Source organism: Microtus pennsylvanicus, chromosome 10 (genome assembly GCF_037038515.1).
Source record: "Microtus pennsylvanicus isolate mMicPen1 chromosome 10, mMicPen1.hap1, whole genome shotgun sequence".
Lineage (NCBI taxonomy): Eukaryota > Metazoa > Chordata > Mammalia > Rodentia > Cricetidae > Microtus > Microtus pennsylvanicus.
Genome location: NC_134588.1, coordinates 110,772,816 through 110,796,739, shown reverse-complemented (window position 1 = coordinate 110,796,739; position 23,924 = coordinate 110,772,816). Strand labels below are relative to the sequence as shown.

At 46.7% G+C, this 23,924-nt stretch overlaps 1 protein-coding gene across 2 annotated transcripts in view; it reads left to right on the top strand.

The window, feature by feature from the left end:
• Positions 1-23,924, top strand: part of Hhat (hedgehog acyltransferase) — a 252,716-nt gene that overhangs the window by 98,485 nt on the left and 130,307 nt on the right. For both annotated transcript variants that reach the window (XM_075989510.1, XM_075989511.1), the window contains exon 9: positions 8,829-8,864. In XM_075989510.1, coding sequence (XP_075845625.1) covers positions 8,829-8,864 — 36 coding nt within the window. The remainder of the gene's footprint in view (positions 1-8,828; positions 8,865-23,924) is intronic.

Here is a 23,924-nt window from a genome sequence, read left to right as displayed (position 1 = left end):
TGTGGTAGGATCTGCTGGGGAGGAGCAGCATTTCCTACACATCAAGCCAGCTTTGAGGCTGGTGCTCCTGGTATTTACAATCCATACACATTACAGCCTGTGTGTGTGTGTGTGTGTGTGTGTGTGTGTGTGTGTGTGTGCGTGTGCGTGCGCGCACATGCATTTTAAGAAGACCTGGTAAGTGTGGTGTCTGCAGGGCAGGCTGAAGAGCTAGGGAAGAGCTGATGTGATTTTGAGTTTGAATGTAGTTTCGGAGAGAGAATTCCTTCCTCTCTGGGCCCCTCTGTCTTTGCCATTAAGGTCTTCAAGTGATTGACCAAGTTCTGCCTCACAATGATATTTTATCCAAAGGCCATTGCTCTGGATGTTAACCATGATTTTAAAATGTCTTTGCTGTACCCTCCAAGCTGGTGCTTCACCCAAATAACCGGTTCCAAGACCTAGCCAAGTGGAGGTATAGAACTAACCATACAGATCTGGAATATGGGAGTAAGGCCTGGGTACTGGCTGAGCGCTGGCTGGGTGCTGGACTGAGTGCTGGACTGAGTGCTGGCTGAGTGCTGACCGAGTGCTGACCGAGTGCTGGTCTGAGTGCTGACCGAGTGCTGACCAAGTGCTGACCGAGTGCTGACCGAGTGCTGACCGAGTGCTGGTCTGAGTGCTCGTCTGAGTGCTGACTGAGTGCTGACTGAGTGCTGGTCTGAGCGCTGACCGAGTGCTGACCGAGCGCTGACCGAACGCTGACCGAGCGCTGACCGAGTGCTGACCGAGCACTGACCGAGTGCTGACTGAGCGCTGACGTAGTGCTGACCGAGTGCTGACTGAGTGCAGGTCTGAGCGCTGACCGAGTGCTGGTCTGAGTGCTGACTGAGTGCTGGTCTGAGTGCTGACCGAGTGCTGACTGAGTGCAGGTCTGAGCGCTGACCGAGTGCAGGTCTGAGCGCTGACCGAGTGCTGGTCTGAGTGCTGACTGAGTGCTGGTCTGAGTGCTGACCGAGTGCTGACTGAGTGCAGGTCTGAGCGCTGACCGAGTGCAGGTCTGAGCGCTGACCGAGTGCTGGTCTGAGTGCTGACTGAGTGCTGGTCTGAGTGCTCGTCTGAGTGCTGACTGAGTGCTGGTCTGAGTGCTGACCGAGTGCTGACTGAGTGCTGGTCTGAGTGCTCGTCTGAGTGCTGACCAAGTGCTGACTGACTGCTGACCGAGCGCTGACCGAGTGCTGACCTAGTGCTGACTGAGTGCTGACCTAGTGCTGACCGAGCGCCGGCTGAGACCTAGTTGAAGTGTTGATGGCTCTCACTTCAAATCTGTGGCAGTGTCTTACAAATAAGTGTGAGTCTGGGTCCAAGTGTCTTGCAGAAAATCCCACACAAAGGGCTTGTCCTTGCCATCACCATATGGTTTGGATGTGTAGCCTCGGTAATGGATAGGCTTATGGGACTTTTTCTTACCTGTGGATAAATGGTATCATTAAACTTTTATATTTTTTGAGTAGGGATTATTATATCCATAAAGGTATGCCCTACTTCACGGAATCTTGTAGAATAATTACAACGTGGCGGTTAATATAATTTGCTATCTCCTGCTGTACAAAGCCAATCTGTCTTCCCCGATAATCCTTTTCTCTAGAGTGACTGACTGAAAGAGAATCGTCTTTCAAGTCTAATGGATCCCAAGCAGGAAGTCTGTGCTCACACAGTTAAAAGGAGCAGCAGAAACACAGGGCCAAGGCTTTCAACTCAAAGTGATGGGATTTCCAGAAGGGCGTCGTTTCTGTCTCGTGTGAGGGTCACTGACCAGCTGGAAGGGAACTATTTTACAAGAAAGTCTCCCTGACCATGTGCCTGGATCTCACCCTGCAGTCTTGGCTGAGCTGCTTTGTTGGTCTTGAAACCCGTCAAGGGTCTTGCTCTCCAACTGCCTGGCACAGTGAGGCCTGGGGGAGCGCTGGTCTCAGGGCTGCCGGGACCACAGAGGCCCTCCCAGAAGGCTGTGCTTGCTACTGTTGCCACTCTAAGCTGTCAGTGCCCGTAACCAGCGTCACCTGCCCCAGCCCCGGTGGTGTCTGGCCTATAGTGAATGCTCGATAAATGTTTGTTGAAAATGGGCGGAATTAAGTTCCTTGTTCCGAGGAATGGATTTATATTCAGAGGAACAAGGTTTGTGGAGTGAGAAGTTTAAAATGCTGTTTTCTCAGTGTTTCTATGGAATTCAGTCAAACCAGAGTTTTTCTGATAAGTGCAGTTGAAAATTTCGAGACTAATTATGATACATACATGTGGAACATCTCATCTCTCAAATACTTGGGACCAAAAGCGTTTCAGACTTGAGAGGTTTTCGCTACCAAGAGGGCTCCGTGGGTAAAGGCAGTTGCTGCTAAGCCTGACGACCTGAGCTCAGTCCCTGGAGCCCACCGGGTGGAAGGGGAGAATGGACCGCCAGGAGTTGTCCTGACCGCCACACATTCTGTGGCGTGCACACTCCCCAGTGAATAAATAAATAAAAGACAAATTTAAAGGTATTTAAGAGGGCTTTTTGGGGGACGGGGAAATTTTAGAATGGCTGAATAGATTTTGTTGATTTGAGTGTCCCTAAATGATAAACTCTAAAAACGTTTGAATGTGCTGAAAAGACGCTTTGGTCCCAGATTTTAGATTTGGGGTTAGGAATGATCTGATGGCAATTTCTATTTCTTGAACTCAGAACCTGTATCATTTTTGGTAGCATTCACTGGGAGAAGGCTTAGGTTTTTGTGGCAGGGATGTCAGCCTCTGGTAGCCCCAGTGAGGAGCCCTGAGCTTCGAGTAAGAGCTCAGGCCTCTTTCTGTTCTGAGCTGAAGGCATTCTTGAAGAGCAGCCGCTGTGACAGTTGTCAGTCAGGTGGCTTCTGCCCAGAGGCTGGCTGAGCAGTGGCGGCGTGGGCTGTGCCGTTTAAGTGTAAGCGCCGACAGGAAGCTACCATGGCAGCATGGACTGTCAGCAGCCAGGAATGCTTTTGTCTGTGTCTGTCGTCTGTCTGTCATCTGTCCGTCTTGCCGTTCGTGTCATCTGTTTTTCATATGTTCTCTGGAGAGAGCCTCCTACCAGAAGGGCCAGCTTCCATTCACCCTTCTGCACCCAACCAGGGTGCCACCTCCTCTGGGAAGCAGTCCTGCTGGCCTTCCTGTGTCCCAGCTCCATCTGGAGTAATGTGCACAGCTTTTTCCCAGCACCGGGGCCGCGTTGGACTTACCGCTCATTTGTATCCATCACGTTGGTTTGGTTTATTTATTTATATTTCTTCCGCTAGGCTGGGACCTGTGGATTTGCATGCTCACTTATTTGGTTTCTTTCTTCAGCGTCTACTATAATGCCTGGCGCTCTAAATGTCAAACACAAAGCTTCCTTTCTATTATCCTGATCCATAGACCCAACCTCATGAACTTCTGCCCTTTCTAGGGCTTTGACTCAGTTGCGCCTGGGTCTCCGTCTTTGCCAACCCCCTCCTCTCTTTTACCCCAACACCTCTGCTATCTTTTGTGGATTGCTTTGGGGTTGGGCCAGGAAGTCAGAAATAGTTGTGGGTTTCTGCGTGGTGAGGAGTAACTTGAGGGAGCAGAAGGCACCCCCATGGTTCGAGGGGCTGGTGAGGAAAGGCTGGGACAGCTGCTTAGGAAGCAGCTGCCTACACACCTGCAGCGGGAGCCTGTGAATTGCATCTGCTGTCTGCACATGTTCTCAGCTCAGTCCCCGGCTGCATCCTGAAGGAGAATGCGTTCAGTTCTTGGCAGAGCTTAATCTGAAGTCAGCTGAGAGGGTCTCTGGGAGGGGCCAATTTACAGACTTCACCCCTGGGGTGCAGGCTAGAAAATAGAAAGGTGAGGTGCTCTCCAACACTTGGTGTGCCAGTGTGTTCCCGCCTTCCTCTGATCCCTACTTGGTGAGCTACCACATGTGACATTGTAAAAATTGACTAACTGGGGCTATAGATACAGCTCAGACAGACAGCCGGGGCTATAGATACAGCTCAGACAGACAACCGGGGCTATAGACACAGCTCAGAAGTTAAAAGCATTTGCTGCTTGTGCTGACGACCAGAGTTCAGTGCCCAGCACCCGAGAAGCTCCCAACTGCCAGTAACTCCAGTTTCACACATACGTGCTCTCTCTCTCTCTCTCTCTCTCTCTCTCTCTCTCTCTCTCTCTCTCTCTCTTTCTCTCTCTCTCTCCACACACACACACACACACTAAAATAATTTTAAAGTTGTTTAGTTAATTATGGTTGTGGGTTTTTGAGACAGAGTCACGGTGTAGCCAGGCTGGAATTTATAATCCTCCAGCTTCAGCCTCCTAAGTGCAGAGATTACAGTCATGTGATGCCGTACCTGGCTATGTTATTGTTTAAATGAAGCTCTGCTCACGCCCTCAGTTGGCTCTTTAATTTCATCAGGGTGAGAGAAGCCTAATCCACAGTTCTATTCCAATAGCTAGCATGTTCTATAGTTATATTTTACCTCTCCCCCAAAGACATTATTTCTTCTTAGGAATAAAAGAAAAATCTGTTTCAGTCTGGAAATTATAAACACATCACTTAGAAGTATATTAATACTTAATGTTTTAATTTATAATACATGAGCCATTAAAGAAACCCTCTAGAGGCTTAGTGGTCAAGAGAACTTGCTGTTCTTGCAGAGGACCTGAGTTTAGTTCCCAACAACCACGTCAGACAGTTTACAACTCTAGTTCCAGGGGGATCTGATGCCCCCTTCTGCCTCTCTGGGCACTGACTGTAGTCACATGTGTGCATACACACTCGAGTGCGCACACACACACACACACATACACACATGCGTGCACGCACACACACACACATACACAATACACACATGCGTGCATGTGCACACACACACACACATACACATACACACTCGAGTGCACACACACACACACATACACACATGCGTGCGTGTGCACACACACATACACAATACACAAACTAAAATATAAAGTAAATCTTAAAAATGCTCTGAACTCACATTGGATCACTTATAATTAGAGACGGATTAATTTCCTCTGTGTGTTAAGTGTCTCCGGGGCTTGTACTGAGTGCCCCAAGCTGGATACTGTTAGCCCGTCTCTCAGTTTCCTCGGCTGTGGAGTGGGTCTACCAGATCTTTCTTCACCATCGGTTGGAGGCATGTGGCAGTGCCCTGGAAACAACAAGCTCTACTGAAATATTAATTGTAGTGTTAATGGGTATGGAGTTGAGATCTGTATTTAGAATTTATTCTTTCACCATGTTGGCATATCAAGTTTTAATGATGGGGGTAAATCAGCCTCAGAGCGTCTTCATCCCCACTGTCTCTGCGCTCAAGAGGTCATTCTGTGAAAAAGAGTGCGCCGACTGGGCCTGCTCACCTTGCCTGTGCTCCTCAGAAGGCCAAGGAGGCTCAGTTATCTCCCTAGATGTGATGGGTAAGCTATAAGTCCCCTGTCAAAGCAAGCAGGCAGATACATGAAAACAAAGTCCCACCATGTGACTTGTGTGTGTTGGAGGTGCGTGTCCATGTCTGTCATAGTGCACGTGGAGGTCAGAGGTCACTATTAGGTGCCCTCAATCACCTTATTTTTACTTGATGTTATGTGTGTAGGTATTTTAGCTGCATCTATGCACCACATGCATGCAATTCCCACAGAGGCCAGAGAGGGCATCAGATCTCCTAGAGCTGGGGTAATGGACAGTTGTGAGCCACCATGGAGGTGCTAGGATTTGAACACAGGTCCTCTAGAAGAACAGCCAGTGCTCTAAACTGCTGAGTCATCTCTGCAACCTCCACCTTAGTTTTTGAAACAAAACTCTTTTCATTGTTACTTGAATTCACTGATTCGGCAAGGCTGACTAACCAGAAAGCACCATAAATTAACCGTCTCTGCCTCCCTAGTGATGGGATTAGAGGTGTATGCTGCCCTGTGTGACTTCTGTTTCCCCTCCCTCCCTCCCTCCCTCCCTCCCTCCCTCCCTCCCTCCCTTCCTCCCTCCCTCTCTCCTTCTTACTTTCTTTCTCCCACTCATGAGTGTTCTGTCTTTATATGTATCTTGTGTACAATGAGTGTTCCTGGTACCTGTGGAGACCAGAGGAAGGCATTGGATCCCCTAGAACTGGAGTTAACAGAAAGTTGCTTCCTGCCATGTGGGTGCTGGGACTCAAACCTGGATCTTTTGGAAGGGCAGCCAGTGTTCTTAACTGCTGATCCATCTCTCCAGCCCCCATGTCTGGCTTTTTAAATGTGGGTTCTAGGGGATTAAATTCAGGTTTTCATGCCAAGATGGTATGACCAGATCCAGTTAGCATATGATGTCATCTGAATTCTGCCTTCATCGTCTTTACAGTCTCCCCCATCAGAGGTTGAGACAGAGAAGCACAGCTTTCTGCTCTCTGAAACAGGGTCCAGAAAGCATCAGGAGTGTAGGCAAACAGGTTCCGGTCTCAGTGATGGGTTCAGTGTTGATCACAAGCTCCTCGCCCTAAGCAGCCACACTCCTCACAGGGGTGGGAGACCTGTGGTCTTCCTCAGGCAGATGACAGTTCAGGAGGCCAGTCTGATTGACTATGACTTCAGGCATCCTTCATTGTGGACAGCATGGACCTCCCAACATCTTCACAGTAGACCAAAGGAAGAGCAGGGCACTAGCTTAGTCCCAGTGGTTCAGAGTCAAGAAACATGACAATTAGAAGCTGAGGCAAGGATCCCAACAATTGGGGTTCCACACCTTTAATCCAGCACCAGGGAGATGATGTGGGATTCCCTTCTGTATGCTGTGAATATCATTGGTTAATAAAGGATCTACTTTAGGCCTATAGCAGAGCTATATGGGAACAGAGCTAGGCAGGAAAAACTAAATGGAATGCTGGGAGAAAGGAGATGGAGACAGAGAGAAGCCACATAGCCCCCTCCGGAGACAGAAGCTGGGAACTTTTTCCGGTAAGCCGCAATCATGTGGTGATACACAGATTAGTGGAGATGGGTTAAATTAAGATATATGAGTTAGCCAATAAGAAGCTAGAGCTAAAGGGCTAAGCAGTGTTTTAAATAATACAGTTTCTGTGTGATTATTTCAAGGCTGAGCAGCCGGGACTAACTAGTGGCCCTATTACAGTGGGGAGGTGGAGACGGGAGGGATATGGCTGGGCAGTGTGAGGAATATAAGGTGGGAGGAGACAGGAGCCATTGCAGTCAGAGGATGCAGTCTGAGGATGCAGTCTGATGACAGGATCGCCCTGTTGGTCTGAGGATTCGGTAGAGGTAAAAGGTCTCTCTAGTGACTTGACTGCACCGCTTCTCTGATCTCTCAGCTTTTACTGTCTAATATTTGACTCCGAGTTCTTATTATGAAGACTAATTAGAATTTGTGCTACATCTGGTGTCCAACTTTTGAGATACAAATTCATGAAAAAGCCACTTGCCTATGACTTTGCAACCACCGGCATAGGCTGGAGCTACCTGGAGCCGGAGTTACTTCCCTGCTGGTTAGATTTTTTCTTTCTTCTCCCCCTGGTGGGCTTTCCCTGGGCTCCCTTCTCAGGCTGCTACCAAACTAGGTATCTGCCCTGAAATCTGGTCAGGCTTTTACTGTTCTGTATAGCAGCTATAAGCCTCACATCTTCATCATCATTGGCGGCAGATTTGGTGAGAAGATTGGGAATTCTTAAAGGGAGAAATTAGTTATAAGAGAATTTTTTCTTATGTTAAAAAAATTGGAAACACAATAATGATAGAGGAAGTTAGATCTCTGTATGATTACATAATGCATGACTTAAATATGGAACAATTAAATGAAGGGATAATCAGCTTAACCCAGATTGGTATACTGTTAATTATCATTTTGATAATCCTTGTTGTCCTTTGATAATTCTTGGTTTGTTGCTTAAAAAGTTGTTTGGTATGAATGCCAAAATAGCCTTAGAGAAATTTAATAAAACAGATCATAGAGATATTCAAATTCAAGCATAGGAATTTTATGTAGAACCCATTTCAGAGTTGTATTATAAGGTTAGAGAGGAATAACCTAAGGTTTTCAAACAACCTCAATATATTCAGTAGCCTTACAGGAATTGCCCAATGATTGACATCCCCAGGACTCTGTAAGAGCTAAATGGACTCCTGTGACAGTGTTAGATTTAAGGAGACCAAGGAAGTCTCCCATGGCATGCATTCACCTTTTGTGAAGTAAATATAAAAAAGAAGCTGAGGCAAGGCAGTCCCGTAGATTAGTAGCAGAGTGGTGTGTGGAAGGCTTTGTTCGGGGCTCACAGAGGGTTGTGGTACAGGAGGGTGCCTTTCTTCTGCAGTCTGTGCTCAGGGCAGACTGTGGGACAGGGTGCTTGCAGGTGGAGAGTGGAAGGAACCACAGCAGGGTCGGGCTCAGAAGACAGCGCTAACCCACTCTTCCTCCCCTTTCACTGTGTGGCTCTGGACTGTCAAACACATCTCATTTAGTGTTGGGTAGTGAAGATTGCAGGTAGCTAGTGTCATCAATGGACCATCCTACAGCAGTGTGGAGGGCATCCATCATTTGGGCTTTATTCTAGAGAGAGCTCAGGTTTGCAGGCAACTGTGCATTAGAACCACGCGGCTTAAGAAAACTTTCTGGGCTGGGTCCCAGAGCTGCTGAATGGTACACTGGAGGTGTGGCCCCAGCCTCTCCTGCTGCTGCTGCTGCTGCTGCAGGACCACACTTCAAGTACCCAAGGGTAGCTACATCTTTGCAGTGCTTGGAATGTAAATTGTCAAGTCTACCATTGCTGTAAACATGTTTTAATCATAGGCTTGTTTTGTCTCTTTTTAAACAGGTATTTTGATGTTGGACTACACAGTTTCTTGATCAGGTAAGCCAGTACCTTTTGTTTTAGCTCTGACTGAATAGTGTATTTCTTATGGATGGATGCAAATGGGAAAAACCTTAGCAAATGAATTAGTAGTTGAATTATTTGCCAGGAGAACATTGCTAACACTATGTGTTTGTTCATTACCATCTCACATGAATAATCACTCAGAGCTGTTGCTATCAGAAGTGAGAGTTAACTGTCTTTGTTTGCTTTCTGTTTCTGTGATAAAACACCGGCCAAAAGCAACTTGGGAAGGAAAGGGTTTATATAAGCTTGCAGTCCCACCGTCGAAGGAAGGTAAGGCAGGAACCAAAGCAGAGACCATGGAGGAGCACAGCTTACTGGCTTGCTTCTTCTGGCTTCTTCATTTTGCTTTCTTATGCAGTCCAGGCTGATCTGCATGGGACGGTCCTGTCCATCATGGGCTCAGTACTCCCGTGGCAATCTGCAGCCAGGAAAGTGTCCTATAGACATGCCCAAGGCTGATTTGATTGGATTGGTCTTCTCAAGGGTATCAAGTTGTCTGCCAGAATTAGCCATTACATTTACCAAGGTCTTACTTCCATCTACTAGGCCACTGGAAAGATAAATAGAGAAAATGAGCTTTATTGGCTTGTTTTAGATGTTCATTTGATCAATTATCTCCCATTGAATTTAATATTTTAAAACCAAACCTATCATTTGTTTTACAGATATGATCTAGTGCATACTTGAGAGACTAGACAGCAATTTATAACTTAAGTTTATTGGTGATTTTACCAGAGCTGTATTATGGAGCACATTAATTTTACATAGCTATGAAATTAAACAAATTAAGTGGAAATAAATATATCAGAAATATTGGCTGTGCTTATAAAAGGTACATGATTGTGAAAATCAGCTCTGTGTGGTTACAGAGAGGGCTCAGTGGCTTAGGACACTTGTCGCCCTTGTAGAGTTCTGGGCTTGGTTCCCAGCATCCACCTGGGGGCTGACAAGCATCTGTAGCTCCAGTTCCAAGGGATCTAATGCCTTCCTCTGGTTTCTGTGGGTCCAGGCACACACATGGTATACATACATATAGGCATGTAGGCAACATATACATATGAAACAATGAATTTTTTAAAAATCAATTTTTCTGTGTTTTCTAAAACACCAGAAAAATTGATCTTTTAAAAAATTCATCTTCTTATAGCTGAAATGCCTCTCAAAAGTGTGTGAGAGAATAACAGTTGCTGAAGGACCCACTGTAGATGGAAGGCTATGAGGACACCAGCCATCAGTAGGAGAGTTTTGCTTTCTGTAAATAAGGGGCTCAGCACTCATGTTAATTGATTCTGAAAGTTTGTTAAACTCTAGTCATTGTGGCTTTTGTGTATGTCTTGTGGTGGTTCAGCTTGCCACAAGGCATGACCCCTCCCCTACTGCTAAGCAGCTGATGGAAAAAAAATGTCACTTGTAGTGAACCTCCATGCTGGGCTCATAGGACAGTGTCCAGCAGGGGTCAAGCCTTCTTTGTCTTCTTTCCCAAGGTCTCCTCAGAGCCTGCATATAGAAATCTCTAAGTCTGTCCTACATTCAGAAATGTGGAATGTCTTGATTTTCTCCAAAATAGTAAACACTGTGTGAACCCGAGACACAACACAGATCCTAACAGTGTAGCAGGAAGGATAATGAATCAGAGAGCCACAGAAGATGTGGGCAGGAGAATTCCAAATCTAAGTGGGTGATAAGAAGCTGTCTGGGAAGACATCCCATACATGGAACCCAGGGTCTTGCTAGGTAACACTCACCACTGACCTATGTCTCCAGCATAGTGTGGAGTTCGGACTTCATGTCTTGTTACTTTGTACTCTCACGGAACTGTTGCTACAAGGCCTTGTGCTAGACACAAGCTGATACTTATTTTCTCTAGTGACTTTCTTCAGGGCAGGGGTCAAGTCCTAATCATTTATCAATATTTACGTTGAGAAACTTGTTTGGGATGAACCTTCAGCAAGCGTTTGTGGTGGGGGTGAATGAATGAAGAGTGAGAGGGGAGGGGTTCTGTTAGACTGGGAGAGTCTGCTTCTGTGGACATTGAGTCCCATTGGTCTCCTACAAGGATGTGTCTGGATGCTATCATTTGGGAAAAAAGAAAGAAAGGAAAGAAAAAACCCCCGACATTTGGCTGGAAGATAGTTTGAGTTTATCCTTGTCTGATTGGGGCTTGACTGAGGGATGGTCTGCCCTTGGGGGCTCACTCTCATATCCTAATCCAGGCAGGTGGGGTGTGGAGGAGAGAGAGGCGTGGCTGTGCTCTAGCTGGTGCTGGGTCCCTGACTGGAGCCTTTTTGAAAGTCTGTAGCTAGTTACTCTGATCAGTGTGTGGAACAAGTGGGGCTTGGGAAGGGAGTTTTCTCTCTGTTCTGTGACTCCTGGAGGTTTACCTTCCCCTATTCCAAGGCAGCCACAGCAACTAACACGTGTTGCTATGGTTGGGGAATGAGTGGCATCTCCCCTTCCTGTCAGCACCCTGGTCACTGTGAGCAGGTGTTTTTATCCCCCACTACATGATGGCAGCCCCAAGTAAATGACTTAAAGACCCCAAAGGGCCTCTTCCCGGCTCCCCTTCCCAGCCTGGGAGTAGGGGAGATGATATAACTGGTTGGTTGGAGCAGACTGGCCTCTTCTCAGGAGTCCCAGGACGGGCTGCTGCTGGCTTCCAAGCTTTCTTTCTCCTAATTTGGGAGGTTAAGCATAAGAAACCACAGGTGTTTAAGGTTGGATGCTGCGGCAAGCCCTGACCAGCAGGGAATAACACCACGACTCGAGGATCCTTCTTCAATCACGGTTTATTGAAGCGCTGCTTGGTTGAGGGAGAGCTGAAGGTGAGGGGCCCCGACCACGGCAGGAGGTGTGCTTATATGCAGGGTGTAGGCGTGCCTAGCTGGCCTACTACACAAGGCTATACAGGATTGGACGGCTGGCGTTGCTAGGCAGATTAGCAGGCAAAAGAATGCAAAACAGCACAGAAGCACTGATGTGAAAAACAACTTAGGGCATCGCCCTGAGTGGGAGCCGGCGCCATCTTGTAATGGCGGACGGTCGTCACAGTTCCCCCTTTTTGTTTTTATAAAAAGAAACAAAAAAGGACTTACTCCCGTTCTGGTCTCCGCCTCATGATGCGTGGACCGATCAAAGGAGGCCTTAGCCAGCCAACACTCCTTCTCCAGTGCAATGGGTGCAAACCCCTGAAGGTGCAAAGGCAGTGTAAGACTGACAGAGCAATAGCATGGTCCCTCTGGGTGCAATGGCGTTAACGCCCCCAGGTGCAAGGGCACCACACTCTGCATCCTTAAGTACCGCTATCCAAGCTTGAGGGGAACTGCCTGCATCCAGCGCTGCTAGTGCCTTAGCAATTGCCATCTTTTCCACCTATCGCCTTCGAGAGATCCGGCACAGCAAAGACAACGCCAGAACAACGCCTGCAGCAAGCAGAACACCAAACATGCCAACTCCCACCCACTCTTTGAAGTAGGAAATAGTCTGCAGCAACCAATCAGTGTATCCTTCCAGGGTAATCATCTCGGCTCGAGTTTGATTAAGGTCAAGGATGCTTAGAATAAGATTTCTCTGCAAACTTTCAAGCTGTCTAGACCAATTTCCTGCAAGCAATTGTCCTAATGCTTTTGACTCATTAGCTTTAGCTAAATATGGTGTAACACATACTGCGGGAGTCTTATCCACGCAACTCATACTGATAACATTAAACAAAGTATACAGATTATTTTCTAGCAAATCTACTCGCTTATTCAAAAGCAAAATGCCAGAGGCCAGATGTTTGTTAATTGTTACCTGTACCGTTAAAGCAGAGGACGTTCGTTGAACCACCTCGTTAATAGGTAGAACAGTTTGAACTTGATTGGCCATAGCAATACCAGCTGTAACAGCAGCTGCTGCAGAAGCTACAATTGCAGTCACTATTGCTGCAGTAATACCAAAATCACGCTTCTCTCTTAGCAAAGTTACGATAGGAAACTTATTAGGATCAGCAACTACTGGCACAGGCACAAAAATAGGAATTCTCATTATTAAGGCCTTCTGGGATCCTCCATCCCAACATTGGAATGCTGTATGTCATTAGAACATTCATCATTCTCGCCGTGGGTCTTTGGCGCGTCTTTTATCTTTCTTGTGAGTCTTTCTGACACCCAGATGGGATCCGGACGTTCCTGCGGGAAAACACAAATAGCTCCCCTGGATCTCATTATAACTGGATCCGGTCCATACCATTAGTTATCAAGCACATCACGCCACATCACTTGTTGCTGTTCAATAGAGGCCACAAAAGAATGACGGTCAGCGGCCGTCCTATTGTCTGCATCTCTAATTAAAAAATTTAAAGTAAATAAGGCATAAGCAATCCTTTCTTTAGGGGTTGCATAGAAGTTGTGGTTTTCCCCAAGCTGCCCAAGCGTCCAGGCAATGGGTTTTTACATGAATCACCTTTTCTCCAGCCAGTGGTGAGGCAAAAATGACCCCAGAATAGGTATCAATGGAAACATGTACATACTTGAGTTTTCCAAATTCAGGAATATGGGTTACATCCATTTGCCAGAGGGCAAGAGGTTTAAGACCTCTGGGATTGACCCCCACATGGGGGGGGTGCAGAAACTGAACACACCCAGTGCATTGCGCAACAATTGCACGCGCTTGTTCACGTGAAATTGAAAATTTTAAGCGCAGGGTGTTAGCAGGAACATGATAAAGACGATGAAACTCTGATGCCTGAGAAACAGAATCATTTAAACATAGAAATGTAAGGCGTGTCGCCTTATCAACTAAGTCATTCATTGCAGCCATAGGTCCAGGCAACAAGGAATGTGCTCTTATGTGGCCAATATAGAAGGAATAATTACGTTGCAAAATAACATTTCTAATCTGATTTAATATAGGAGCTGCCAAGCTATGCATTTGAACAATCGCAGCTGTTTCCAAATAAGCAACGGCATTAACTACATAATGCGAATCAGAAAAAATATTTATAGCACAGTTCGAAAAATCCTTGAAAACTTGTAGAACCACTAAACATTCCACCACTTGAGGTGTATCAGGTGCAAATTGGAATACTTGTGAATATTCATTAGTCAATTTTAATTGTATCTGTTGTTGAATATCTCTGTCCCATAGATTAATAGGAATCTGAACTACAAATGGTTGAAAGGTACCCTTCTGTTCTGGAGTCTGCCAATGTAGTGTTTTTGCACTAATTTCAGGCGTCTCTTGGTAACCCAGGCCCTGCAAAGATTGAGATGCCTCCTGGAGAGGCCAATACTTGGGCCACTCCTCCCGGCGCATAACACTCCTATCCGCGCCAGTGTTAACAAGGCCTGAGAACTCTTTTCCTTCAATCTTCAAGGTTAGCATTGGCCTATTGCCCAGTCCAAGGACAAACAGGCCAAGTCAACACCCGTTGAGCCAAAGCCTTGAAGTCCTCGTTGTTTAGACTTAGCTGAAAAGTTCCCATGCTTGGAAGGGACTATCAACAATTGTGCAATGCGATCTCCAGGGGCAATCGATATGATTCCAAAAGGAGAGTGACACATGACCTTGATTACCCCTTGATAGTCTGGATCTATCACTCCCGGCAAGATTATCAAACCTCTCATAGTATTAGAAGATCTCCCTAAAACTATTCCTACGGTGTTATTTTGAAGGGGTCCTGTGTCCCGTAGAAAGACATGCTTTAGCTATTTCCATCCAATCTGATGGAGTCATGGCCTGAGCAGTTAATCTCTTCAGCAACGTTAATGTATAATTTGCTGAATGGCCATACGTTTGGGCTGCTTGCACCAAATCTTTAAGCTGTTTATAGGAGATTGGTTCATGCCATCTATTATTTGTCTGAGGGTCTTCGAATACAGGGAAAGCAGAGGCCAGTCTTGACCAAGTAGATCCCCGAATGAAATGACATCCGGATCTCGATTCCTCATATGATGGCGGTTTCCGCCATCATATTAGATATCATATTAGATATCATATTAGATATCACATTAGATATATATGATATTATATCAATACGATACACATTATGATATATATGATATTATATTAATATAATAATATATATTAACATAATAATATGATACATATTATGATATATATGATATTATATTAATATGATACATATTATGAGATATCTATCATATTAGATATCATATTAGAGCAAACTCATCTAATAGTGGGTAGAGCGGTGCACTCGGTTCTACCCTGGGTGTGTCGACATCTCTTTTCTCTTTGGACTTGTCCTTTTGTGTTTGTTTTTTTCCTTTTTTTTTTTCCTTTGTTCCCCTTTTTCCTCATCATCCTTGCTGTCCGTCCCTGAGAGACTGTCCTGATATGCCGTTAATGCCCTTCGGCCTGCCTTGAGTGCTTCCACATTCTGATCATCCTTCAAACAAGACCGCATCAGCTTCCAAAATGGAAAAGTTCCTGCTTTGAGTGTACCTTCTTCTCTAGCTCTCACGAGGTCTTTCCCTAGCTTGTCCCAACTGGGGACGTTTAAGTCTCCTGAGACCAAAAACCACGGAGCCGTGCGATCAATGTCCTGTAGGACTTTCTTAAGAGTACCCTCACTGATCTTTAAGTCTCTCTGGCGTAAAATGGCTTGAGCTGAGTGTACGAAAGCCTCACAATGTGAACTGTGCTTATTACCCATGACACTTAATTATCTACACAAGATTTATTCACAAGCACGCGCTGCCGTTTTATCTACAGCGGACTTATCTTGGCTTTAAGCACAGCAACAAAGGCACTCCCGCCCAGGCATATGGCAACGAAGCCAAAAAACAACACATCATAACAAAAATCACCATCAGAAGAAACAGCACAGCAAAGATAATAGGGTTGATTCCTGCAATCAACATACCTGGGGACTTACCGATATCGTCCGCTTCCCGTGTGAAGTTCTGAATCCTCTTTGACCCCTCACCGTGATGCCGCCACAGAGGTTCCCGGGGTTCGGCACCAGCTGCGGCGAGCCCTGACCAGCAGGGAATAACACCACGACTCGAGGATCCTTCTTCAATCACGGTTTATTGAAGCGCTGCTTGGTTGAGGGAGAGCTGAAGGTGAGGGGCCCCGACCACGGCAGGAGGTGTGCTTATATGCAGGGTGTAGGCGTGTCTAGCTGGCCTACTACACAAGGCTATACAGGATTGGACGGCTGGCGTTGCTAGGCAGATTAGCAGGCAAAAGAATGCAAAACAGCACAGAAGCGCTGATGTGAAAAACAACTTAGGGCATCGCCCTGAGTGGAAGCCGGCGCCATCTTGTAATGGCGGACGGTCGTCACAGGATGCACTGGGAAGAACTGTTTCAGTGGCCCACGATGTTAAACCAGACTGCAGAGGGTGCAGAGGATCAGCAGTGGCACCTCTCAAGTTTTGCACTGAGAGGAAAGAGAACAGTTGGTGCAGAGGGCTGACTGAGTGGCTTTTACTATTTTTTTTTTAAATGAGAAAATGCTGTTTAGTCAGAGGAGGATCCAAAGCTCCTTTTAGACATAGAGAAAGCTGCAGTGGCATCTTGCAGTGATCAGTGATCCTGCAGTGAAAACTGCAATGTCAACTTGCAGCAGTCAGTGACCCTGCAGTAAAAGCTACAGCATCCTCTCATGGAGGTCGTGGCCCTGCATTGAAAGCTGCAGTGTCCTCTTGCAGTGGTCAGTGGTCCCGCAGTGAAAGCTGCAGTGTCCTCTCATGGTGGTCAGTGACCTTCAGTGAAAGCTACAGTGTCCTCTTGCAGTGGTCAGTGACCTTCAGTGAAAGCTACAGTGTCCTCTTGCAGTGGGCAGTGGCCCGGCAGTACACCAGAGAGGGGTGGGATTTTTCTGTAGATCCAGCCTCAAAGGAAATCTCATGGGCCTAGAAGAGAGAGAGATTATACTTGAGGATTCTTTTCAAGGGGAAATATAGCCCTCCTTGTAAAGAGGGTATATAAAAGTATTGGAACCACCACTGTTTGTTTTTGTTCATAGAGCCATTTCCTGACTCCAGCAAGCTCCTGAGGTGTTCTCTGGGTTGTCAGGTTCTCTCAGATGCTCAGTGCAGCCCATCCAATTAGTCAGCTGTGGCTTTGACGTGGATGGTGGTAATGTTGTCTTCTCTGGAGTGGTGTAAGTTTCCCCAGAGCGATCTTAGCTGAAGGACCAGCTTCCTTGTCAATGCAAGTATAGCACAGGGCTCAGACAGGAAGGGGTAGTTGCACAGAAAACGTGAGTATTTTTGTCTGGGTGTTTTATGACGACTGCGGGCAAACAGTGGGCTCTGTCCTTCTTCGTCTTACAAAAATCAAAGGGAAGACTTAGGAGGCAGGACCAGCCATCACCAGAGAACCCCAGAAGACACTGACTGGACTTTTTCATGAGCCACGGCAAAAGAAAATGAGAAATGACCAGCTTGGCAAAAAATATTATAGAATAGAATGCCTTTGTCTCGTTGAAGTCACTAGACTGGCATGTTTAAATTTAGTTTAGTCTGGCTTTGGCAAGAAAGTAAGAAAGATTTATATTTAAAACAATTTTTTAGCCTTGCAGTTTTGTCTTATATAGAATTATAGATAGACCCCCCCTTTCCTGCTTCCCATTTTCTTTTAAGGATCTTGTCATGTTGCCTGGGCTGGCTGTGAGTCCCTGGATGAAAGCAATCCTCCTAATTTGAGTGGGGCCCGAGTAGCTGGGTCTACAGATGTGTGTCTGTGCTGGATTATGGCCCTGCCCCTTCAAGGCAAGTGATACACAGTTGCTGTCAACTTGATGGGATTTGGAGTCACCCAGGAGACATCTCTGGGCATCTAAGGGTATCTTTCTGAGGAGGGTCCATCCACACTGAATGCGGGTGAGATCACTCCTGTGTAGGGTTAGTCCAGCCCATTAGGGGGAGTGTTCGCCTTGGGCTAATGTTTACATATAAATCTGGCTAGCGTGAGCCCCGCAGCTCCTTTTTGTTTCTCCTGCTCATCGCTGGATCCCTGGTGTTGTAAGCTATCCCTTCATTAAAATTTGCTGTTTCATATTAAGCTAGCCTGGTTATTATGCTGCCTACACTCCTGGGCTTCGGTTCTGGGCTAAATATAAGGGAAAAGGTGGAAGCAAGTGAGCTCCAGTACCCGTTTGTTTCTGCTTCCAAACTGCGTGCAATGTGCCCAGCTGCCTCACATGCCTGCTACCAAAATGTCCCTGCCGGGATGGACGGTACATTCAAACCATGAGCCGAAATAAGTCTTTATTTATTGTCTTTCGTCACGGCTATGAAAATTAACAATCACAGAGATATGATGCTGAGGAGCAGGGCCATTGCTGCCGTCAGCCTGGTCACGTGGTCCTTAGATCTTTGGAATTGGCTTGTGGCAGGGCTGTAGAAGCATTTGGAGTTATGGGCTAAAGAAGACCTAGAATTTGGTATGCAGAGGTTACTGGGTCATTCCAATGGAGTTTGGAAGGGCAGACTACCAGGAGAAATGCAGACCGATGGCCGTTAAAGTTCTGTTCTGACAGAGTCTGGCAGAGTTCTGTCTATATCCTGAGAAACTGAGTGAAACTTAATTTCAAGAGTAGTAAACTAAATTGTCTAGTGTAGGAAACGTAAAAACGTGACGCTCAGACTGTGGGAGAGTCTTTGCTCAGTGATAATATGGACGCCTGTGATGACATTCAAAGCAGAAAAACTTGAGGAATGGGCAGTAGTGAGTGGATTTCAGGTTGCTGTCTAGGGAGGTGCAAGACACAGCGTCTATAGCTGCTAGAAACCTCACGTTTTCAGTGAGACCATAGGAAGGTGTCTTAAAGGCAAGCCGCCGCCTGGTGCCCAGTGTGTAAACCTGTGAAAGGCAGATCCTGTGTTGCGGCTTGAATGTGAAGTGTCCTCTATCAGCCCATATGATTGAACACTTGGTCCCCGTTGGTGGTGGTGTTTAGGAAGACTAGGCAGCCTTTAGGAGGTGAAGTAGGTCACCAGGGTAGGGCCTTGAGACTATTGCCTGATCTGTTCATTCTTGGCTTCCCGGATGTGCATGCACTGTGTCCAGATGATTTCCTATTCCTGCCACCACGCCTTTCCTGCCTGCTGCCGTGCCTTCGTTCGCATGGTGGACTGTGTCCCTCTGGAATTCTGAGCCCAAAGAAATACTTTCTCCGTTAAGTTTCTTTTGGGGGTATTTTAATCACAGAAATGGGGAAAAAGATTGCTTGAATTGAGAGTTCCTCTGAAAGGGAGTCCCTGCTCCAAAACAACCGCCTTTAGAAAATGTTTTACCGGGTTCAGCCACCACAGTGCACCAGGCTAAGCGTCGGTGCCAGGAACTGGCAGCAGACCCGGGCAGTGCTGTCTCCATGGTACTGACTCGGAAGACTTGAAAAATTTAGGACTGAGAAGGCACAGAGACTTTTTACCAAGGGTCTAAAAAGTAAGTGCTGAAGCCTGGCAGTATCCAATAGGGTTCAAGCCTCTGTGTGATATTCCTGAGAGGCCAAGGTGAGAAACTGGAGGTGAAGCCCAAGGCGTGATGAAGACACCAAGTTGTTGGAAATGCTAAGATGATGGGGCATCTCCCGAGGAAGCTACAGCCTCTGGATTTCCATCACTGACCCTGTGTGCCTTACTGATTTATGTTTTAGTTCTCAAGCTTAAGACTAGGACTCAAAAAACAAACTGGGGCTTGAACTTGGAGTCATGGTGATGTCTGAGGCTTGCTTTGTCACAAGAGCCTCAAAGTGGTGCCATAAACATTGGTCTTGCTACTTTGCCCAGGCTCAAGTGACCCTCCTGACCTACTGAGTAGCTGGTACTACAGGTGTATGTCACTGTGCCCCTTTTAAGGAAGAGAGTGTCAGTTACAAAGGGAACTGCTGTAGTTTGTTGTGTTCATGGTGTTGATGAAGATGTCTGCTCACCATCATTGCAAGCTTGTTTGATGCTCAGAGTGTCTGGAAGAGGCTCCCTTACATGTTTAAGAAGTCAGGCGGTCAAGTAAAGGACTCCCTGAGAAGAAGGGAAACAGCCACCAGTGAGCTGGGTTTTGGCCATATTCAGAGGTCCCTTGAGACTCCTTTGGGTTCTCAGCTGGAAACTGAGAGGGAGGTTAAGGGGAAAGGTGGGCATTCATCCCTGGGGTAAGATCTGGGGGTAATGAGAGGCGAAAGCCATGCATATATTTTTGTAAACACACATAGAGGTAAAAGCTATTGCACACACACACACACACACACACACACACACACACACACACACATTCTCTTTTTTTATTTTTTTCTTTCTTTTTTTCTTTCTTTCTTTCTTTCTTTCTTTCTTTCTTTCTTTCTTTCTTTCTTTCTTTCTTTCTTCCTTTTTTAGTTTTTGGAAATAGGGTTTCTCTGTGTAGCTTTGGAGTCTGTCCTGGAACTAGCTCTTGTAGACCAGGCTGGCCTTAACTCACAGAGATCCGCCTGCCTCTGCTGGGACTAAAGGTGTGCGCCACTACTGCCTGGCCTCATATGTATTTCACACATGTAAACACACATGGATGTGACAACTCAGAGGGAAAACACTCGCTTAGTTACTGAAGATTTAATTTCCCTTTTACTTTGCAAAAGTAACACCTTCTTTTTTAAGTGTTAGTAAATGTTTTTAAATATGGTGTAGAACATGGTCTTATTAAAACATCATTTATATCTTTGCAGCCCTCTGGGTCAGTGCTGAGCACAGGCAAAGGGAACAAGCGGTATGGCTGTGTGCGGGCCATGTACAAACACTACGCCATTTTATATAAGGGGCTAGAGCATTGCCTGCTTGTGGCATTTGGTGGGGGCAGTCCTGCATCTCACTGAGAACACTGGGGGCTGGCTGTTTGCAAATCCCTCAACACTGTACCTGGAAGCTGTGGGACTTGCAAAGACTGGTTTTGTCTTCACCTGCAGAAGAAGAGTCTCTGGTGTGTGTCTGTCCAACTCCAGCCCATCTCTAGATGTCCCCTCCATGCAGCCTCTCTCCAGGCCCTGTGGGCACTGATTACAAAACTTTCTGACCACAGAGTCCCCCAGCACACCTTAGACCCTATGCTCTGCTCCTGCAGAGCTGGGGGGATCAGCAGTCTGTGCAAATGCCTGGGTGACTTTTGTGTTCAGGATGTGTGGAATCTGTCCTTTTGAATATAGCTGTGTGTGTGCACGCGCGTGTGCATGTGGTCACATGTCCTCCTAGACAGTGAGTGAGGTTTCATTTATCTGTGTATTCACGAGCCCCCACAGTGCCCAATAGCTACAAGTCCCTCAAAATCGTTTGAATCAATTTTAGTTTTGGAAACCATAAAAGTGTTAGTAATCATTTGCTTTCTGTTTATTTGTATAACCATGTGAGGTGCTGAGACAAGACAGGCAGTGGCCCATCTTAGTTCCATTCCACACAGCAAACACACAACATTAGAGTGATTCAGGGACTGTCACTGATTCAAGCCACAGACAGAGAGTACATGCCATGTGGGTCAATATGGAGAAATGAATTAGACTCACAGAAGCAGACAGCGGACAGTGGTTGCCAGGGCTGGCCGAAGCCAGAGCCGCATGGTTCCAGCCAGCAGGTGGAATGCTCAGTACCACAAGATAAATGAGTTCTAGAGATCTGGCTTTGCAACCAAAGGACCTTTTTAGTCAACAGCCCTGTGCTTTAAGCTCGGGAGTCTGTTGAGAGGGTAGATCTCACGTGAAGTTGTTTACACCAATAAAAACTTGAAAATAGGAAATCTATAATAGCAAGCAATCAAGCACTGTAACTCCATGATGTGTTGGAGGGCACAGACCTGAGCACTGGCTTTTTCAAGATGGCAGTGAGGCCTCTCTGGGGCAGTGGGTAGCTCTAGGTTGTGTGATGGGCAAGGAGGACATAAAACCAGGAGGTGGTCTGAACTCAACTGCTGCAGGCAAAGGGAAGGTCACCCCACACTGAAAAGAACCCTGGGGTTTCAGGATGGAGTTTGCACTGACCAGGGAGAATAAAGAGTGGTCGGAGCGATAAGGTTTAGGGAACCACTTTAAATGCCACATTGAGTCTGCTGGGGCATGCCTGCGATCCCAACATTCTTCAGGCTGAGAGGCTGAGGCAGGGGGATCATAAGTTTAAGGTTGGCCTGGTCTATGTGGGGGAGATTCTGTCTCAAAACACTTAGGAACACAAGATGCCAGAGGAGCTATGGAGGTGGAGGGTGTTCAAGTAGGGAGGGGCCTGATTGGCATCGATTTTTCGGAAGTCAGTCTGACAGACTTTGTGAGAAGGTCTGTGTTCTTCCTGGGAGCTGGAGCTGGGGTGTCTAGTTGGTGTTCGCCCCTTAAAGGGGCAGCAGCGGCCCTGAAGCTACTCAGGCTAGGCAGGAGTAACCCAGAACTACTGTTTGTCTCACTGCCGTGTGTACTTGTGTTGGAGTAACTTGACATAATGATACTCAGGAGAGGCAGTTCACAGACAGTGGACCACGGTAGCACGCTCTAGGGCATGGGCAGCTACCCTAGTGCTGGGGCTTGGGGACATACACACACACACACACACACACACACAGAGACTTTCTTCTCATAGCAAGTAACCCTGTCTCCAGACCTTTCAGCAAGCCTGGGTTCCAGTTCCTTCTGACCCGTCTCTTCTTCTTGGCCTCTGTTGATGGCTCAGGTAGTCATCTGGCTTCTCACCTTGGATGTCAGTCATGCTGGGGTGTCTAGAGACCTAGATGCATGGTCCTGGCTTTTTCCCCTGAGCTGCCAGAAATCCATTTCCTTCTGGCTTGCCCTCAATCTTTGCCTGGTGTCTTGTGTCTTCTCTCATTTTTTTTCAGGAGCGGAGTCCCTTCCCAACTTCCGTCACAGTTAGTACCAGAGACTATAGGCATACCATCCCAGGAGCTGCTTCCAAATTACCACACAGAGGCTTAATTTAATTGAGATGCTTGGCCAATAGCTCAGGCTTATTACTAACTAAACCAGCTCTTGCATTTCAGGTTAAGCCATATTTTCTGCTTACACCCTGTCACGTGGTGGTACCTTTATTAGCACACACATTCATCTCCTGCTCCCTTTGCCTGTGGCTGGCGACTCCTGACTCTGCCCTTCCTCATGCCATCATTCTTAGTTAGGCTTTCCCACTTAACTTTATTCTGTTCAGTTATTGGCCGGTCAGCTTGTTTAGTAAGCCAATCACAGTGATGTATATTCACACAGGGTGCAGAAGGATTATTCCACAGCAAGGGACTGCCTTTATGGTTCTAGGCTCAGGCACTCTAAATGTCCTGAAATGGTTTTCATCCCCTTGTTGGATGGAAGGCTCTTGATCGTGAACCCCATGTCAGTAATTTGGGTTCCTAGATGATTCTGTGAACTGATGCTCACTTCTCCTCTGCCACTGTTGCTTTTGAGGAAAGCATTGCTGGAGTTTTGCTTTGGTTCTCTCTTTAGGCCTGTATTGTATTTGGATTTGTTACTTAGAAAATATAGATTAAAAGTAGCACAAACCAAAAGAAACATTTTACATTCTGGGAGTCGACATCCTCTGTTGAGCCCATATCCAATTCTACAAGTAGCCATTGCTGAAGATAAAGTGTATCTGCTAATAAGTTAAAAATAGCTCCTGCTATGTTAATGGAAGTACCTGCAATACTGAGGTGCTTTTTGTGTGAAAGCGTGAGTGGGGGATTCTCTTAACAAGTAGGGCTGCCAGTGGGGCCCCGAGCCAGTGCAGATGGCTTGTTGGTTGATGCCACCTTTGTCACCTTCTCTTAATTGCCTTACTGTGTCTGAGGCTCTCTCTGTCTTCAGAGGATCGCAATGTAAGGCAGAATCCAGACACGTTCTGCCTTTCTGCATGCCACAGATCTTTGCTCAGTCGTGTGTGGGTGGACGTGGGATCCAGTGTGCAGCCCGAGTGGCAAGGGTGACATCCACTTTATCAAGAGATAGAGGTGTGCTGGGCTGGAGCCCCACATTCAGCCCCTGTGATGGGGACCCACTGGCTCTACCTGGAAGGGCACCGTTGAGCTGTGGCAAGGTAATTTGTGAACAGCTCCTGACTGCATAGCCTCCTAGCT